The following is a 21,180-nucleotide window of genomic DNA, read 5'->3' on the forward strand; positions in this document are numbered from 1 at the left end:
AATAGTGACTCCCTTAATGGCCCCAGTTGTAATAGTGACCCCATTAATTGTCCCAGTAGTAATAGTGTCCCCGTTAGAGGCCCCAGTATTAATAAATGTCCCCCATAGGAGTCCCAATATTAATAATGTCCCCCATACATGCAGGAATGTAAACGCTGGTGGTCACACTCAGTGACCACCCGACCGGAGTGATTGCAATACTTGTAGGGTTGCCACCTGGCTAGCTCACACCTGGCAATTATTTTCCTTTTGTCATTAATAGGGCCAGTGAAAAGTAATTATTGGCCAGGTGACAACCCTAGTACCACCCCTCTGAGGTCCTACAGGCTGCCGCCTGAGGCAGCAGGCTCAGGTCACCTCATGGAAAGGTGCACCCTTGAGTATGAACACATATACAGACACATTACACACATTATGAACACATTACACATACACTCACCATCTATGCAGCAGTGTGAAGATCATGCAGGAAGTCTCCCAACAGAAAACAGGCAGGTCTGCAGAGGCATCTGGTCTCCACTACCACCAGCACTGAGGAGAGTCTCCTGGGAGCTACAGCATTGAGTAGCACAAGAAGCGCTATGTGCATTGTACTAGTGGCAGGCCCACTCATGGCTCAAGCTCCCACCCGATGTTCACTGGCTGTGGATGTCTAGACATGTCCTAACTGCATGAGGTATGTGCATTTAGAGCGTATATAGCTGTATGGCTGTTGGGAAAGAGTTAAGGAGAAAACTGTACACACTATTATATGATCAAGATATAAACATATAAAAAAATAGGATAATTAAATTACTCTTCATACTAGTCATCATTGTTTATATTGCAAACCATATGAAGTGACCATGTTTCCACCATCAACATGGCAGGTGGATTTTTAGCTTTAGATGACTGACAATGGATCACAACACCAAAAGGGAGTAATCAACTAGAACAAGATTATGCTATAAGACTGAAGGATCGCTGGAACAGCAAGTTTATGGTAAAAGTTCGAAGTTTAACTGCTATTGTGATTGGTGAGAATTCAGATGCTGAAACTCCTGGCCTATATCAGCATTTGCACCTACTGTTGGGGAGGTAGGATTAGCCATACAAGAGCTATAGACCTGACCCCATACAAGAGCTATAGACCTAACTCCATACAAGAGCTATAGACCTGACCCCATACAAGAGCTATAGACCTGACCCCATACAAGAGCTATAGACCTGACCCCATACAAGAGCTATAGACCTGACCCCATACAAGAGCTATAGACCTGACCCCATACAAGAGCTATAGACCTGACCCCATACAAGAGCTATAGACCGGACCCCATACAAGAGCTATAGACCTGACCCCATACAAGAGCTGTAGACCGGACCCCATACAAGAGCTATAGACCGGACCCCATACAAGAGCTATGGACCTGACCCCATACAAGAGCTAGACCTGACCCCATATAAGAGCTAGACCTGACCCCATATAAGAGCCAAAGACCTGACCCCATACAAGAGCTATAGACCGGACCCCATACAAGAGCTATAGACCGGACCCCATACAAGAGCTATAGACCGGACCCCATACAAGAGCTGTAGACCGGACCCCATACAAGAGCTATAGACCGGACCCCATACAAGAGCTAGACCTGACCCCATATAAGAGCTAGACCTGACCCCATATAAGAGCTATAGACCTGACCCCATACAAGAGCTATAGACCTGACCCCATACAAGAGCTATAGACCTGACCCCATACAAGAGCTGTAGACCGGACCCCATACAAGAGCTATAGACCGGACCCCATACAAGAGCTATGGACCTGACCCCATACAAGAGCTATAGACCTGACCCCATACAAGAGCTAGACCTGACCCCATACACAGCTCTCCAAACGGCAAAAAAAATAAATAAAGATGTGGGCTGAGAGTTTATTTGCACTTCACTGTCAATGAATTTTTTTAGCTGTGATTTTGGAAAATTGCGTCATAAATACATTGAATTAGGTCCAGAAAACACATCCTCCAGCCACAGGTTTCTGCCATATTGGCACTGTCAATGCAATCAGACATGTTCCTGCAAAAGTGTTGTTTGTTAAGAGGCTCTATCACCATATTTCACAATGTCAGAACAGTTGCATAATCCTCTCTGAAAGTTTTTTGCCTGATCTTATAGTGATCAATGCAGCTAAAGACTGAGAGAGCTAAGGAGTCCGGTGTATTTGCAAGCTGAATCAAATCTGTGTTGGCCTAGCGTAGTCAACAAGTTCCTTTCAGTGCACCTCCTCCCCTGCTGCTGCTGAAATCGCATACTGCCAGTAAAGCTCCAAATTGCCTGATTCTGTAGTCAACAACAACAAAAAGCAACAGATGACATTAAAAGCTGTAATTACACAATTAAACTGCTGTTGGAAGAGGGGCGCTCTATCCCTGCAAAATCGGGGACAGCTTGTACTAAGCAGGGAAGAAGGTGCACTGAATGGAGCTTGTCAATTAAGCGCGAGGCAGGCAGAGACTAAGTTTAGTGCATGCCATAGTTTCAGTAAACTTTGCAAATTTTCTCTCCAATCTCCAGTTTTGATAAGTAGGGTTAAGGTGAGTGGCACAGGATGTTCTATAAATGTCGGAGAGATGCGGATCCCACTTCTGGGACCCATACCCTATTCAAAGACTGTTTCCCGTGACCCCGTGCCAGCCCTCCTCAGCTGCCTGTGGTGGGCAGGTTTTACGGAAACAGCGAAGTGTAAACAGCATAGAACACCGAGCTGCTCTGTATTGGCATCTCAGAAGTTATCGAAACAATGTCGTTGACTGTGCTACGAGTATACTGTCTCTGTAACGGGCATTCATGTCTATGGAAGTTACAGAAATGGCATAGAACAGTCTACTCAGCTGTTTCCGCAATCCTGGCCACCAGGGCCATGGTATACAGACAGGTATTCCTATGTCAGCCATGACTGACAGGAATGGGAATATCCCTTAAACTGGGAAGGGAGCATGGTCAGCAACTATCTGACTTATTTATTATTACTAAAGACCGAAAATTAAGATTTTTGCACAGAAGTAGGCATAGATTTGATTTCCTGTCCTTTGGACAGCCCCAAATGCACCAACTTTATGCTAAAAGGCATGCATCTTTTAATGAATTTGATGCATTTTACTCCACTGAACTTCCACTTTAGACTGGCATATGAAACTGTAGTAGGAGATTAGATGGGACACTCCAGGAAGTCTCTTTAGGAAATGGATACGTTCATTTTCTATATACACAGTCTCAGGGAATTCATCTCCAAAACTCTGAGTGAATTAACAGAGAAATTCACACAACTTTATACCAAGTAGGCTGCTTATTCACAGCTTCATGGCTATTGGTTAAAATCTACTTTCACTTTAAACGAAGAACAGGGGCGAGTGGATTTAGGGGTTTCTTGGCATCACATTAATCACAGGCTACAATATCATGCCACAATGTAAAGCCCATGGTTTCCAATGGGTTCTTTCACATGAGAGATGTTTTGTAGTGAGATTTTGTAGCCCGTGTGGAGGCAGCCTTAAGATACAGTTTACACACAGCTGACAGTAGTATATAGTATTTTTAGAAAAATACATTTTAGTTACCTACATTCTACATAAGGCTGCCTGTCCACGGGCGATTTGTCACTGCGTTTCTCACGGTGATAATCCAGCCACGGGAAACGCAGTGAACGCTTTCCATAGACTACTGTGGAAAGCGTAGCCCTGTTGTCCACGAGCAGAGAATCATAGCGATTCTCCGCTCATAGGTTTTAAATCGCAGCATGCTGCGATTAGCCGCGATTCTCCGTGGTGAGCCTACCTGTCAGATAGGCTTAGCGCGGAGAACTGTCAGCTCTCCCCAGCTCCCCGGTGGCAGCTCCCGCAGCGGAGATCTGCTGCAGGAGATCGTTACGCCTGTGGACGGGAGCCTTTAGGGAAAGAGATTTTAATAAGGTATAAGTTAGTAGCTACATCCTATGTGCATAGAAATAGCAGAAAATGCTGTAATATACTTCAGCTTTCTGATTGATAACAGAAAGCAATAGCAGTTGTTACAATATAACTTTTTCTAAGTCCGCTTAAGAAATCTCCCCATGGGCGCCTTCAATATCGCTGCTATGTACATGCGATTTTGTAGCATTAGTGATGCTTATTTTTGGAAAGAATATAGCACGTCGCTGCTACCCACGATTTTATAGTGAGAAACGTATTTGGATTTTCTAATGTTAAAATCGCATCACATGAAAATCGCAAGTTCATACTATGCAATGAGATAAACTAGGAGCCTCTATAGGGAAACATGGGCTAAAAAACATTGCAAGTTGCGGGCATATCACGAAATCCACGAGGTTTTTGTCTCGCAATGTTGCATGATACAAAAAAAAAAAAAGAAATGTGAAGAAAACAATAGGAAAGCGTGGGCTTCACATACATGCGATTTGTCGCAACATGAGAAAATCTGTCGTCGGTGTAAAAGAGGCCTTAAGGTCTAATCCCCTTCATGGCACTAAATACACTGCCTCACAGAGAAAATGCCACACCATGAAGCAATGTTCGAAATGAGTTGAAACTTAAGACAGAGATAGAAAATTAAGTTTTGAACGATTGATCTTAATTTAAAACAAATACAAGTCTCCAGTGGTCCAATAAACAGGATGGTCAGTAAGTAGTGGGGCCACCATGTTGGGTGATGCAGTCGTTAAGGGATGTAGCATCAGTTCAATGAGTGCTCGAATACTGCCTAAGGTAGAGTTCATCATGTGGTATTGACTATAGTCTACACATCATCTTCATTATGGAAGAGCATTCACTCAACATCCAATCGTGTCTCACAGTTTCTCTCTTGGAGAGAGATTTTGGGTTCATGATGGCCAAAGAATCACCTGGACACTTCACAAAGTATGACTGCTGATATTTGCTTTGTGAGACTCCTAGAAAATGACGTTGGGTACACCCTGAAGATGTGGTTGTATGACAGGCTGCAGCACGTCATCAACATAACGGCATGCTGTCAGTATGTCAATACTAAAGGTGATCAGCTGTTGAAGCTGATGGCACCCAAAACCATGACTCCACATTGACGAGCTTTGTGGCACTCCAAAATGGCAGAAGGATCAACCAGATTGCCATTTTGCCCACAGACCCTCACTTGGCAATCATCATTGCTGAGGTAGAATTTCCATTAATCGTTGAACACAACACCATGCCATTCGTCATACCAGGTAGCTCTGAAGCAACACCACTGCAAACATTTGGGATGGTGGTGTAGTGTGAGGGGCATTCCTCATAACAGATGGTTCAACCGCAAACTTGTCTCAGCCAGTCTTTGAAAAACTGTAATTGTTGATATTTTAGCATCCAAATCTGACTGTACACTCGGCAGAAAGTCACCAGCTGTGCATTGTGGAGCCACTACTGTATGACTCCGGATGCATTGGTCTGTGCATTATGACGCTCATCTCACTGCTCCACTCCCACTACAACAATGCACATTTCATTCTGCTAACCTGCGCCTCCAAATTCAACCCATGGTGGTGGAATCCTGATGAGTTTATGCTATGTTACGACCCAAAGACCAACCAGCTGTGCATAGTCCTATGATGAAACCTGTAAAGCTGTCTGTTTAATGAAATGGCTCCTGACGGCAGCTTAAGGGCATCTTCACTCCTTAAGCCTTTCCAATCCACTGTCTGATGTCTAAAGACATTATGATTTAAGGCTGTACAGCTTCGATGTTGGAAGACGTCCGTTGGGGTGCTCTTACTGTATACTGCCAGCCTCTCTGCTGTCGGAGCCTATCCAATGTGTCACCTCATGCAGTACTGGCTTTAGCCAGCAGATAGCGCCGTTGTATAGCAGCAGAAAAAGAGTAAGCCCCTTGGGAAGATACAAATTGGATAGGAAAGGGTTAATCTTTCCCAGACACACAAATCAACGAGATGAAGCAACTTCTGTGGGCGTGACAATTTCGCCAAAGTTAGCTTCACAAATAGGTTTCCCCATTTTATTACGCTCCCTGATCATGTGATTGACCTGAAATGGCATCCGTTTGCATAAATTATTTGTCTGAACATATCCTGAAAATTGGATAATGTAGCAATAAAATCTTCATGATGTGGCCTTTTGTCGGTGAGGCGGTGTATATTTCTGAAGCATGGAGACATAATACTGCCATATGCATAAAGCATCATAGGGTCGGACACAGGGTGCAGGGGGCCCAGTGCAAAGAATGTGGCTGGACCCCTCCATCCCACCATACAAATTTATTAAAGCAAGTGATGCCTCCTCCTCCGATTACAGTCCTGTTTTCTCTTTTCTTGTTCTCTATCTGGGTTCAGAGCACTGTGAAAACGTCTTCATAACTTGTTTTTATACACTCCTGCTATTACCTCCCATGCCCTTCTCACTGTTACACAGTATTATTGTAATACTATGCTCCCTCTGCATAATGACTATTTTCTACCTTCCTAAAGTTATAATGCCCTCCTCCGTATACCTACAAAGCTATAGTGCCCCCTCTGTGCCTCCATATAGTTATAGCGTCCTAATGGTGTCTCCACATAGTTGTGTCCCAAGGGTGCACGCACATAGTTATAGTGCTCCTAAAGTACCCCCATATTGCTATAGTGTCCCAACAGCCCCCCCCCCCATATAGCTGTAGTGTCCCAGGGAGGCCCACACATAGCAGTAGTGTCTCCATAATGCAGCAGCATAGCTACGGTATCCTCAACACTATTCCCACATAGCTCTAATGTCTCCATAGTGCCTCAGCATAGCTACAGTGTCCCCATATAACTTTAGTGTCCCAACAGTGCCCCACATAGCTGTGTAGCCCCCCCATAGTACTTCAGCATAGCCAGTGGCCCCCACAGTGCTTCCACACAGTCTAGTGTCCCCTATGCCACAGCAGAGATCCATGCCAGCCAGTAATCAGGACACTGATTCTGTTGCCCCCCAGTGTTCTGCTCAGTACAGTATGACCCAGGGTAGGAGTCGAGCTGCTCAGGCAGCAGCATCAACTTGAATGAGGAAGTCCATCCTCATTACTGGCCGCTGGAGTGTAACCGAGTTGCAGCATGGGGTGGGGGTGCATGTGACAAAGGTTCTGGCTGCCGCAGTGCTAAGGGGGGCCTACAGACCCCCCTGACTTATGGGTTTGGTCACAGCTGCAACCCCTGCACAGGTGCTATATCTGCACCTGGTTATAGTGTTGAAAAAAAAAATAAAGCTACAAAAATGCAATACCTGGATAGAATTCATGATTTCCCATTCGCTATATGTACACTAACAATACATTATCTGATGCCTTCTTATTGATAAATGTACGGCCACATTATTCTACCATATGTAATATGTCTCAGATATTTATGCCATGCACAGCTCTGCCAATAATTACAGCCTTCCTGCACTGATTGCTTTTCTCAGCACATACGGTGCAAACGTTTCTTTTTCTGCAATAAAGTTGGTGAAACCAATTAAAGAATTCTATGAAGATAATAGCTCAGAGACGTGTGACTTCAAAGTGCTAAATAAATGCAGGCGAGCTGGGAGCAAGTGTGGGGGAAGCACTAATGAGGATGAGAACTTCTGTCTTCTATTGCCTCCTATTGGCGTAAGTGCTGTCACATGTCACATGTGATTGGAAGGTCATTTCTTTCATTCCGCTACCCCAGATTAACAAATGTGCATGATACTGACAAGATCTGCTCTATCCCAATGGAAAAGAATAGGTTCTGCTTCATTGTAGCTGTTATTGGCATGGGAATTGTGCGTTCAAAGGAATGGGTCTCTGCAGGGCTGGAGAACAGGTGAGCTCAAAGCGTCATTTCATCATCATATCTAATAATCTGAAGCACTTTATTCCATGATCATTAATCAATGTAGAAGCAATGGAGCATAGGACTACCATCAGGATTCCTATTAGTGCCGCACTGAACCTACCTATCATTGCGGTACGTATAGAAGTAGCGCTGCGGAATATGTCATTTAACTGTAATTTCATGCTTCGCGATTACGAACTCTGGACAATGCAGCAAGTTTGCCCACAGCGCTATGTGAAGCTATAGGAAAGAATATCACAATTATCTGTGCCAGTTGCTGACCTAGCTCTGCTATACTAACAGATTAGCTCTGCTACATCTAAGTAACTATATTACTATTTCTGTATATCAGGATATCAGTTACCTCTTTGCATCCTGAAGAATCTGTGATTGTGCAGTCTTTGTGGTTTCTATGTGTTCTTTGTCTTTAGCCATAGTCATTAGGATACAGTGTTTCTCTTCTTGTCTGAATTACGCTACAGATATTCTTTCTATGTATTTGCATTACTGTAAAACATTTACTGTGCGTTTACATAGGTCAAAATATCCTAGAGGTCGGCACTGCTGAGAATCCAATCTCTGGATATAGGGCAGACTGGACATGTGGAGATTTGTTTAATCTTCTATTAAGACGACTTTGGGTCAATAACGGATAAAAGCCACAATATGTTTGCCGCTGTATATCCAGCACATTTTAATTAGCGGGCATTTAAACCTGCTTAATAGACATGCGAGAGCTGGAATAGGTGACGGCTTCTGTATTAGACGTATATTCATCTTCAATAGGAAATGATGGACCTGCAGTCATGTAATCCGTTGTATGATCAAAGTGACCTTTATTCTAGTATTCATTCATTCATTGGCTTTTTAACTATTAGCTTTAGACTAGGGTAGTATAAACCTTTTAATATCCTGTTGACATCTGCACCCTTGCTTTCTTTTATAATGGAGGCCATGGCGGTGCACCGAATGCATCATACAGTATAACAGATCTAAGCAGTGCCTAATGGACTGCGCTGATGCTGTATAGAATGGGAATCAGAAAGATTCCTATGAGGTTTCCTTTTTTGATGGCAAGAATGCAGCATGCTGTGTTGTTCTTGCCATCAAAGGTCAAGAAAACTCTGATGGAACCCTAATAAAGTGCAAAAATCAATAAATAACAAGGTGTATGTATATACACATATATATTACATGTATTACAGATCTGTCCCTATACATGGATAGCAAAACACTATTGCTTCTGTTAACAAAAAGGTATACTTAATATTTTGTAGAAAGATATACTGTCTGGACACCAAACAGACCTCATTATAGTCCATGGGGTCTAGGAAACAGAACCCAAAGCGCTAGTGTAATAGAGCCGTTGGAATAGCAGGGCTTTATTCACAAGACTTGCTTGGGGAAAACTCAACATAGAAGTCAAGCACAAGACTTGCTTGGGGAAAACTCAACATAGAAGTCAAGAACAGGATTTTTGCAAGTTTGGGGGAAAAATTGGATTCTGACTCGGCCTAACCCACTAGGGGAGCAATACTTACTCCCCCTGGTAAATAAAAAATAAAGTTTGTGTGTGTATATATATATATATATATATATATATATATTACTAGCTGACATACCCGGCTTCGCCCGAGTTAATTTCGTACTGGTGTTTATCTGGTGTTCACATGGAAAGTCTTATGAAGTCGTGGTTACTTTAGAGATACGGGAGAAAAGAATATGTTCACCATTTTGCATGGTTCTTTGCGTTACCGAGGAAACACCACGTGGAGGTAACCATGCGACGTTTCCTTCATATAAAATGACATCAGGAAGTGAGAGAATTAGATTCCATATGTAAAATTTGGACGCTAATTCTTTTGCGCTTAGAATTGAATAATCGAGTTGGGACCCATTAGCTTTTCCTATTTATGACATAATAATCAATGCTCGTGCCAAATTTCAAGTTTCTATGATATCGGGAAGAGAGAGAATTAGATTCCGTACGTAGAATTTGGACGATAATTCTTCTGCGCTTAGAATTAAATAATCGAGTTGGGACCCATTAACTTTTCCTATTAATGACATAATAATCAATGCTCGTGCCAAATTTCAAGTGAGAGAATTAGATTACGTACGTAAAATTTGGACGCTAATTCTTTTGCGTTTAGAATTGAATAATCGAGTTTTACCATTAGCTTTTCCTATTTTAGACATAATCTATGCTTGTGCCAAATTTCAAGTTCTATGACATTGGGAAGTTGAAGAATTAGATTACGCATGTAATATTTGGATGCTAATTCTTTTGCGCTTAGAATTAAATAATTGAGTTGGGATCCATTAGCTTTTCTTATTTGTCACATAATCAATGCTCGTGCCAAATTTCATGTTTCTACGTTATCGGGAAGTGAGAGAATTAGATTACGTATGTAAAATTTTGACGCTAGTTATTTTGCGCTAGAAGTGAACAATTGAGTTGGGACCCCTTTACTCTTCCTATTTTGGACATAGTCTATGCTTTTGCCAAATTTCATGTTTCTACGACATCAGGAAGTTGGAGAATTAGTGGCGAGTCAGTCAGTCAGTGAGTCAGTGAGGGCTTTCGTCTTTATATATATATAGATATATGTGTATATATCTATCTTTAACCATTTAATCAGGCCCGACCTATGGACACTTTATGGATCAGGCCTCTCCACACAGTTTTGTTTTGTACTGCTTCTTTCAGTTCAATCATTTGCATGTTGATGTTGGCTTTGATGGTATCAAGCCAGCGTGGTCTTTGGTGGCCGCAGTCTTCTTTTGCCGCTAGCCAATCCAAGCATTATCGATCTTTCTAACGAATTAGCTCGCATTATGTGGCAACATAAGAGTCTCTGTTCTGTAATTTTGCCCTCCAATAAAAACTTTGGTTTGATGTGATCCAAGAAATTTGTAGAAGTTTTCTCCTTCACCAAGGTTCGAAGGCATTAATATTCCTCCAGTCTGTTTTCTTCAGTGTCCAACTTTGATGAAGATGCTTGCGTTGACTATCCAGCATTTCGAAGCAATGCTTATGTATTTGTTTTTCCAGATCTTATCCATACTTAACATTGTGCTGTGATCTAGCTTGATTCGTCATTTTACTTTGGCTACTAATTCTCCATTGTGGTCGATTTTTGATCCGAGGAAAAAAGTCTTGAACTGCTTCAATTTCTTAATTGTTAATTTCTTAATATTTCATATGTGCCCAGTACTGTGTAAAGGTTTTAGGCAGTGGGGGAGAATGCTGCAAAGCAAACATTTTGTTCACCCCCCCCCCCCCCCTCTGGAAAAAGGTGAATGTCATTAAGCACTATCTTCTGTGCGAAGAAGAACATGGAGTCATGAAAGTGATGATATGGCTCCCACAGATATGAATTGTGTTATTCGTTAAGAGTGGCATTTTGTTTTAGTGGTCAATGGAAACCAATATCATCAACCAAATGAGAGCCAGATTCTTATCAATTTGCGTTATGGCAACTTATAATGTGATTCTGTAATGGGAATTGCCTTCATGTGCCTGTGTGCACTCCTAACAATGTCTGGGCATGTTCCTAACGAGACAGCATGTAGATTTTTTTTTTGTTTTCTGCTGCTCTACTGTTTGTAATCCGCTTACAGGTGAGGAGCATGCCATTCTGCCAGTACTGTACAGACCTGGACTTCCTTTCCCACACTTTCCATGCTGTTTTGCATAATGCTGCCCCAATCAGCTGTAAGGCAGCCTGTGAATGCCCACCCCTCTGTAGCATGCAGTAATTAGCAGTGTCCCCATGCCCCTGATACTAGAGAAGTAGAATGCCAAATAACAGGCAGTGGATTGCAAAGGTGGTGGAAGGGTGACTCTCAGTAATAGGCACTACAAACTTGATTTTCAGTTGTAAAAGAAAAAAAAAGTCAATGCAAATACATGCCAAAAGTCATGGAACGGGACCTATTATCATGTAGGACTCTCTCTAGATCAGAAAAGGGCAGTAACTCAATGTGACATCGATTCCACAAGTGCACGGAAGACTGCTGTCTGCAGGGATGTTGAGCCTAGTCAGGTGACTAGCTACAAATATCTCCATGGTATCTGTAGGTGTAGTGTCTCAGGTGTGAATGGACCTTTATATCAGATCCCATAAATGCTTTATTGGGTTCATGTCAGGCAAACATGCAGGTCACACCATTCATAGGAGCTCTCCAGAATGCTCCCCAAACCAATTCTCGATAAATTATCCTGCTGGAATATTACCTTGCGGCGGTGGCACATAAAGTCCATGAAGAGCTGCAAATGGTCACCAAACAGTGAAGCGTAGTGGGTACCAGTCAATGAAGTGTTTAGTCAGACCTGTGGACCCAACCCATGCCAAGAGAATACATCCCACACTAGTGTGGAACTACCTCCAGCCTGCATATTTGCCTTCTTGAGATGTGGGATACATGGCTTCATGGGGTCTGCACCACAAATAAACACTGAAATCAGCCCAAAACAATTAGTACTGCGACTCATTGGACCATACCACATCTTGTCAGTCCTCTAGCATCCAGTTAGCAACTTCAGCCCAGGTGAGGTGCTGTGCCTGGTGTCTTGGTGTTAACATAGGCACTTGGTTGGGTCTTGTAGCTGTTAACTGGCCAGACCGATGACATGATTGCTACACCTGGAAGTCAGTGGGTAAAGAGTACGGGTGTGGACTGCAGAGGCTGAGAGCAGAAGGTGCGACACACGTGAATATAACTTTTTTATTTTAATATATATAAAGGGATTTATTACTATGGAATACGAGGGGCACTATTACAGAGGTGGGGGTTGGGACATTTGAGGGGCAGTATTATGGAGGTGGGGGCTGAGGCCTATGAGGGGCACTGTTATTGAGGTGGGCATGAGGGCCTATGAGGAGGATTACTGATTGGGGATGTAACAGTCCGGTTCAGAGCCTGTTGTGGCAACCAGTGCTGACAGGTAACTTGGTCAGGGGAAGCCAGAGGTTAGTACACGGGAACAGCTATCATAGTATAGAGGAGTAGGTGGCTAGCATGGTCAGGGGAAGCCAGAGGTCAGTACACAGAAACAGCTATCGTAGTATAGAGGAGTAGGCAGGTAGCGAAGTTTGACTACAGGCTGAGAGGACAATAATCTCGCTGAGGAAGGAGAGACAAGGCCAGGTTTTTATAGTGAGTGCAAACAAGGAACAGGGTGGAGCTAATAAAACAAGCAGCACCAGTGAACAAAGACAGGATTCAGCAGAGGAGCTATCTAGAGCACCAGAATACTTTAGCAGCTATAGCCACCACCCAGAGCACAAGAGCTCCTGGGTTTGAGTCTTGACAATAGCTCCCTCCTTCCAGGATGGCCTCTGGACATCCCAGGGGCCAGTTTTCCTGATATCATTGTGTCATTTACAGCAATAAGCGACGGCTTAACGAAAAACTGCACAATGTCAGTGTAGTTACACACAACGATTATCGCTCAAAAGACGGCTTTGAGCAAATTTTGAGCAATAATTGTTGTGTCTAAATGGGCCTTAACAGGTTAGGTTAGGAATAAATACTGGATGTGGTCCAAAATTAGCATAAAAATAGAATTATGTTTGGAGTTCTTATAGGTGAATTCTGCTCTTGATAAGTAATCCACCCAATCATCCTGAAGGTAGGAAATAAAACAGCGGAACTATTGCTCAAGAGTCTGATTAGTCCTTTCAGTCTCGCCATTGGACTGAGAATGGAAGGCGGGAAACATATTAAAAGTAATTCCTAAGGCTGTACAAAAGTGTTTCCAAAACATTGATGTAAATTGAACACCTCTATCAGAAACTATATTATTGGGAATGCCATGCAGCCTAAATACCTCCTTAATCATTAATTCCGCAGTCTGTTCAGCTGTGGGAATCTTTCTAGTGGGAATGAAATGGGCAATTTTTGTGAGTCAGTCCACCACAACGAAGATGGCAGTCATTTCTTTAGATGGGGGGAGATCCACAATAAAAATCGATATTGATCCCCAAGGCCTGAGTGGAACTGTAAGTGGTTGAAGAAGTCCTAAAGGAGGAGATTACACAAGAGACAACAGATTTTCTCACATCATTCTTACAATTAAGCCACCAAAATGAACGAAGCAATAGTTCAAGAGTTTTCGTGATTCTAAGATGACTTTCAAGTTTAAAATTGTGGACAAGTTTAAGAACTTAAAGTCGATAGAACCAGGGATATACGGTCTGTTTTCCTGCATCCAAAACCGCTCCTTAAAAGAGAAATCCGACGATTGAGAAATGAGTTATTTTGGTACCCATCTTTGAACATTGTTAAGAATTCTTTTGAGTCAAGTATTCCCAGGACATTTTGGGGGGCCAAAATTGTACATTCTGTGTTAGACTCCTCCTCTGGTTCAGCACAAATCTTTATTAGCTCATTCATTGGCCTCACTATAAAATCCTGGCCTTGTCCCTCCTTCCTCAGTGAGATTATTGTGGTCTCAGCCTGTAGTCCAGCTCTGCTACCTGCCTGCTCCTCTATACTATGATAGCTATTACAACCAGTGCTGGCAGGTAGCGTGGTCAGGGGAGACCAGAGGTAGTTACATAGGAACATCATAGTATAGAGGAAGAAGCAGTGTCAGATTTTGCCATGGAATTTGCCTTAGATCTGCAGCAGACTTGACTCCTTCAATTGAAAGGGTGAAATGTGCAGTGAATCTGCTGCAAAAACCAAGACATAATCCCCATCAAATAGTGCGGATTATAACGTGGTTTTTTAAGTAGATCTTCACCAAAATCTGTAGTGCAAAATGTGCTGTGTACCAGGAAGCTCCGATCAGCCACCCAAACCACGAGTATTATTATTAGCTAGTTGCACAACAGCTGAAGCCCTGTAAAGGCCATTCTGTGCTACTTTATGCCAGATCTAGGTGAGCAGGGGTCACTTTGGATGACTGGCCTGGGGGGCACATGCACCTTTGCCCCACGGCCCAGCCAACCCTTGCAGAGCTGGCAGGTACTCGAAAAGGACAATACTCACTCGAGTATTTGTCCTTAACGAGTATGCTCGCTCATCTTTACGGATAAACCCTTTTAAAACTCAGTATTGTAAGAGAGATAGAAACTCGTGTGAACTGTCAGTACACCAACCGCCCACCACTGTACCCTTGAACTGTGAATAGCTGACTGTTGGTATGTTCACAGGTATTATATGTAGCTTTGGACATTGAATTGCATTATGCATAATGTCATCGCTGCACTAATAGCTACTTCATTCACGGACTGTCAGCGAAAGAATGCCTATAGCACATTGTGATAATGATAATGATGTTTGTACTGTAACTTTAAGGTGTTCAGTGACCTTACAGACTGGGTGTTTGGTTGCACATAGTGATGCACTGACATTGTGCAGAGCCCCATGACAAGGTGAAGTTTTATATAAGGAGGTTGTTTATAGTAGTGCTCACCATTAAGGAGCACCCCCCGACCCCCAGACTTGAGTAGCTCACAGAGAAGTGTTGCACCATCCTAGATAGGCTACAGTGAGATAAAAGAAGATAGTTTGGGGACTGTAGGAGGATTCTGCATGCTACATTTCCATGATATTGTGACTAGTGAGAAACCAATTCCTGTGAGAGAGTGCAGTAACCATACCCAGGAGGAACCCTGCGAGTGGTTGCAGATAGAGATGAGCGAGTATACTCGGTAAAGGCAATTGCTCGAGCGAGCATTGCCTTTATCGAGTACCTGCCCGCTCGAGATGAAAGGTTCGGGTGTCGGCGCGGGGGAGCGGTGAGTAGCGGCTGTCAGCAGGAGGGAGCGGGGGAGAGAGGGAGAGAGAGATCTCCCATCCGTTCCGCTCCACTCTCCCCCGTAGCTCCCTGCCCGCCGCCGACACCCGAACCTTTCATCTCGAGCGGGCAGGTACTCGCTAAAGGCAATGCTCGCTCGAGCAATTGCCTTTAGTGAGTATACTCGCTCATCTCTCGTTGCAGACCATTGCTCAGAGATCATTGGGTTATCTACACATGATACCCTAAGTGATGAAGACACCTGAGGAGTCTTGAAAGCCTGCCGTCTGACATCTTTTTTTTTTTGTTACACATTAAAACATATCATATCTACAAAATTATTTTGCTTCTCTTATTTAGAGCAATAACACTTTGAACACTGATGATATGGCATTCATAGAGCCACAGCCATACTGTTCCTCCATATGCTTTCATATGGAGGCATGTTCCATCCGATTCTGCATTCCAGAGATATTCTCAGATTTGGTGCCATATGGAATTTATGGGCTAACAAGCTAGTAGAGATGCAGAGCAATGGTCTGTGGAAAAAGTAAAGGTGATCATACACTTTCAATAGCTATTGGCTGAATGATACAGTAGATACTCCTCCCAAGACCCTCAAACGCATGCATAATCGGTTCAGCTGACCAGTGCATGCTCAGCTTGGACAAACATGCATGCATATGTTCTCAACGGGTACAGGGAAGTAAGCCAGACAGCTCTGACGGTGATTTATCTCCCTTGAGAACAAAGAATTAAAGGGGTGGTCTCGCGAAAGCAAGTGGGTCTATACACTTCTGTATGGCCATATTAATGCACTTTGTAATATACATCGTGCATTAAATATGAGCCATACAGAAGTTATTCACTTACCTGCTCCGTTGCTAGCGTCCCCGTTGCCATGGTTCCGTCTAACTTCGGTGTCTTCTTGCTTTTTTAGACGCGCTTGCGCAGATGCATCTTCTCCCTTCGGCTGGTCTTGGAAGCATCGGCGTTTTGGCTCCGCCCCCTTTTCGCGTCATCGCGTAGCTCCGCCCCCGTCATGTGCCGATTCCAGCCAATCAGGAGGCTGGAACCGGCACACGTCATGGGGCGGAGCTACGCGATGATGCGTACAAGGGGGCGGAGCCAAAATGCCGATGCTGCCGAGCGGAGCCGAAGGGAGAAGAAGGGAGAAGACGGATCTGCGCAAGCGCGTCTAAAAAGGCAAGAAGACACCGAAATTAGACGGAACCATGGCGACGGGGACGCTAGCAACGGAGCAGGTAAGTGAATAACTTCTGTATGGCTCATATTTAATGCACGATGTACATTACAAAGTGCATTAATATGGCCATACAGAAGTGCTTAACCCCACTTGCTGCCGCGAGACAACCCCTTTAAGATTATTAAAAAAATCAACATGCCAGTTTCCTTCTTTCCCCAACATCATCTTCCAGGGAAGAGTCAGCGCACCCTGGAAGTCATCATATATGGTCAACTTTGCTCTTAATGTATGTGTATGGGCACCTTTACACAGATCCTAGATGTTTCATACTGGATTTGGATTATGTTCTCAAATTGCAGGAATTTGCTTATATAAGATAAAGGAATGAAGAGGGTGGATTTACAGGCAGGCTTTATAGTAGTAGGAAGGTTAGTAACTTATTTCAGTTTGTATAAGTGCTTCATCCACTCTTCTTATCTGTTTAATTCTTTGACACGTCCAAACAGAATGGACTGGATTTCAAAGCCTGAAAGTCTCATGGGCTGTGAACAAATAGACCGCAAGTGCACACAAAACACTTGTAAAAAAATAAAGAAAACAGATACTAGGGAAACACTGTCCCTATAAACCCTTTACCCAGGAAAGGGACCTGCCTATACGCAAATAACCTGCCCTAACAAAGGCGAACCTGACCACGTACCTCGGCCACTAGCAGACCCTACATGTATGAGGAGAAAGCCACAGAGAACAAGATATCAACAATAGTCACATCAGTACTTATCTTAGGGAAGAATCAGGAAAACAGGAGATCCAGTGCCAAACCCTGACTTCCACCACAGTCAGAGAGAAACTGAATTAAACAGCAATGAGCTAAGCGCAAGGCCAGGTTAAATAGTCCTCCTAAATTACCCACAGGTGAAACCAAGCAAGTCTTACCTAAAACCACTTACACCAGATCATAAGATGAAGAGAACCAAATACAAGACCTGAACCAGATTACTAGAAAGGAACAGATCCCAGAACTGTTGCAACATTCTTAGGGCTATTTCAGACGACCGTATATCGGCTCGGTTTTCACGCCGAGCCGATATTCGGTCTCCTTTTCTGTAGGGGGAGGAGGATGGAAGAGCCAGGAGCAGGAACTGAGCTCCCGCCCCTCTCCGCCCCTCCACTATTTGCAATAGGAGGGGGCAAGACAGGGCGGAACTAAGTACCAGCGCTTAGCTACGCCTCACCCCTCCCCTCCCATTGCAAATAGTGGCAAGGGGCGGGAGCTCAGTTCCTGCTCCTGGCTCTTCCAACCCCCCCCCCCCCCCCCCTGCAGACAAGGACACCGTATATCGGCTCGGCGTGAAAACCGAGCCGATATATGGTCGTCTAAATAAGCCCTTATAAGCATTTAATACAACTTACCCTTTGATACAAGTAGAGTATTTGTATTCTCTATATGTTCAGAATGCCATAAAAATATAAAATAACGTGTTTCATGTAAAGGTTCCCAATAAAGAGGATTAAAACTCTTGGAGAAAAAAGTCTGGTTGCTCGTACCTGTCAATAATATTATAACTCAGAAAAGTCTGTCTTTCATAAGGGGTAACCTTCTTAGTGGATAACACGGTCTAATGAGCTGGACATGGTACTTAGAGGCACTAATACTCCTTCCTAACCAGATGCCGCTTAGTGATTACGGTGATTTGGATAAAGCCCACTCTTTTTTCAGCTGATACAAATTGTAGTTGCACCTTCTGCTGTGAGGCTCCTGATTTATAAAATGAATTGTTATTACAGGATTATTATTGGACAATTTACCCCCAGAGTGCAGGACTTAAAAGCAAAAGCAATGCATTTACCAGAGGGAAAAATCCACAACTGTACCTGACATGCTAAGACATAGGGCTGACGCACAAAATAGAGCCCTGTGCATGGAGCCTGTAGGCTAGTGCAGCTTTATAGGGCTCCTTAGTAGGGAGTCAAATAGCCTTTGTGCTTTGCAATATTGGCTTCATCTGGTGGTGTATGTCTGGAGCTAACTCATTCCTAGAATCAATGTTTTTAGCTTCATATATATGTATCATCTGATGGGGCATGCAACATTTTGACATAGCCTCTATACCTACCCTTGTGATTTGTATCAGCATACCAGTAAGTGTGGCTGCCTATTGTGATTTTTGTGTTCAGGAAGCCTTTGGACTACAAATGAGCGAGCATACTCGCTAAGGACAAGTACTCGATCTAGCATTGTCCTTAGCGAGTATCTCCCCGCTCGGAAGAAAAGGTTCGGCTGCCGGCGCGGGTGAGAGGTGAGTTGCGGCAGTGAGCAGGGGGGGAGAGAGGGAGAGAGAGATCTCCCCTACGTTCCTTCCTTATCTCCCCAGCCGCTCCCCGCCCGCTGCCTGCAGCGGAATCTTTTCTTCCGAGCTGGCAGGTACTCGCTAAGGGCAATGCTTGCTCGAGTAATTGCCCTTAGCGAGTATGCTCGCTCATCTCTACTTAGGACCCTTGTACACAGGATGACCTGTTAAGCACAGAGAACCCAACATTCGTCCTAGCAATTATTATTCCAATGCTTTTACCCAGGAGTGATCATCGCTGAGGGAATGGATGCAGAGTAAGCCAGGAATCACTCTAACCCGCCCGCCTTCATTCACAGTAGAAAGGCAGTTGGTTATAGATGAATGATCGCCATTCAGTTTTTTTGCATTCTGAAATCTGTACGATTATCAGCCCGTAAGAGGGCAATAAGTTTCTAATTCTATAATAATATCCATGAAAGGTCAAACTTAAATCTGAAAGTGTTTGTACTCCCTACTGATATCCGAATGATATCAATTTTGTTTAGAAGTTCCTTTGATCCTCAACCTTTTGCATAGCATTAACCTTCATGTGCAATTTGGGAACCATATGACCCAATATGTATTATCTTACAACTAGGCCCAATTCACATATCTTATTTTAAATGGTGTTCTGTCATTTTCATCATCTTCAGGAATGAATCCAAGAAAGAGGAATTAACTCCCCCCCCCCCCCCTGCAAATGTGAGGTCTGTTTAATTTTGGAAGAAACTTGTAAGCAGCATAAACTAAGTTATGGCACTGTGACTGTCCTGTGTGTACCTGATCACATTCATTTTTAACTGTCCTGCTTTTCCTGCGTCATCATGATGTGGAATCCGCGACCCTAGTGATGATGTGGAAGAGCCGCAGATCGGATAGCTTCCATTGACTTCAATGGAAGACGTCAGTGGAGCATGCTGCGATTTTTCCTCCGGCTTGCGGAAACCGCAATTGGTTTCGGCAAGTGTGTAGGAAGAATCGACTTCCCATAGCATGCTATGATTGCTATTTGCTGCGGATGCCGGCTGCGGATTCCGCAGCAAATATCCGCCTGTGGGTAGGAGGCCTTAGTGAGGTTTAGAGGAATCCTTTCACATACTGCAGAAACAACTCCATTAAGTCACAGAAATTGCTGGTACAAATATTAAGCATGTGATTATACCCTTAGAAAGTGTGAAAAAATGATAGTTGTGTAATGTAGGCATCAATATTTAATTGTTATAATGATTGTTTTGAATGTTGTGTCTTTTATCTAAGGTATAATTTGCAAACATCTTCAGAGGAAGAATTAGCACAGAGTTATGGTAAGAGATTTTGTTTCTCTATAGTTCATAATTGGAGATTATTACTATTTCACAGTCTGATTGCTTATCATTGTAAACATATTAGAGCTGTCAGCTACGATTCCTATCAGTCGGGACTCCTGGTAGATGACAATGAACATGCACTGTATTATGTTAGACAAATTAGAAGGCTTGTATGGAATGTGTTTTAATGACTGTATTTGTTGTAGGATATCCCAACTTGTTCAGCACACAAGAGGATTATACATTACCTCATACAGACAACTACCAGGTGAGATGAGAAACAGAATGATCATTTGTACTAGAATAGCAATCTGTTAAAATCTAAACTAGCAAAATTAGATATTTGAGCAGTTTAACATCCCTGCTGGAAGAAGGACAAGGATGTTCAGGATAAGACATAGGCTCTGGGGTAGCCGCAGAGGTAGCTGGTTTCTTGCCCACATCTTGGGTGGAATGTGACTCGGCCATCTGGGTCACTGGTTGTCCATATCTGCAGAATATTTGCCCCTTTACATAGAAGAATGCCTTGTTACAGGGCGCCTGGAATAACCCTTGGTAAGGCCGCCTGCAGACGACCGGGTCGGATCCGGCTGCGAGAATTCTCGCAGCGGGACCCGACCCGAGCGTCTGCAGAGAGCAGCGTGTCACTCACCTCTCCCGCAGCTCCGGCTCTTGCTCCAGCTCATGCGCAGAGCGGAGCTGGCGGCCGGTGAGTGATGTTTCTGTGTGGGGCTCGAAATAGAGCATGCCGCGATTTGTTTGCCGCGCGA

The 21,180-nt window shown here is 43.6% G+C and overlaps 1 protein-coding gene across 1 annotated transcript in view; it reads left to right on the plus strand.

The window, feature by feature from the left end:
• Positions 1-7,719: 7,719 nt before the first annotated feature.
• LOC136626939 (V-type proton ATPase subunit S1-like protein) overlaps positions 7,720-21,180 on the plus strand; it is a 40,837-nt gene continuing 27,376 nt past the window's right edge. Inside the window, exons 1-3 of the mRNA XM_066601896.1 lie at positions 7,720-7,798; positions 20,361-20,407; positions 20,617-20,678. Of these exons, the coding sequence (XP_066457993.1) occupies positions 7,749-7,798; positions 20,361-20,407; positions 20,617-20,678 (159 nt within the window). The 5' untranslated portion in view covers positions 7,720-7,748. The remainder of the gene's footprint in view (positions 7,799-20,360; positions 20,408-20,616; positions 20,679-21,180) is intronic.

The sequence above is a fragment of the Eleutherodactylus coqui genome, chromosome 5 (genome assembly GCF_035609145.1).
Source record: "Eleutherodactylus coqui strain aEleCoq1 chromosome 5, aEleCoq1.hap1, whole genome shotgun sequence".
NCBI lineage: Eukaryota > Metazoa > Chordata > Amphibia > Anura > Eleutherodactylidae > Eleutherodactylus > Eleutherodactylus coqui.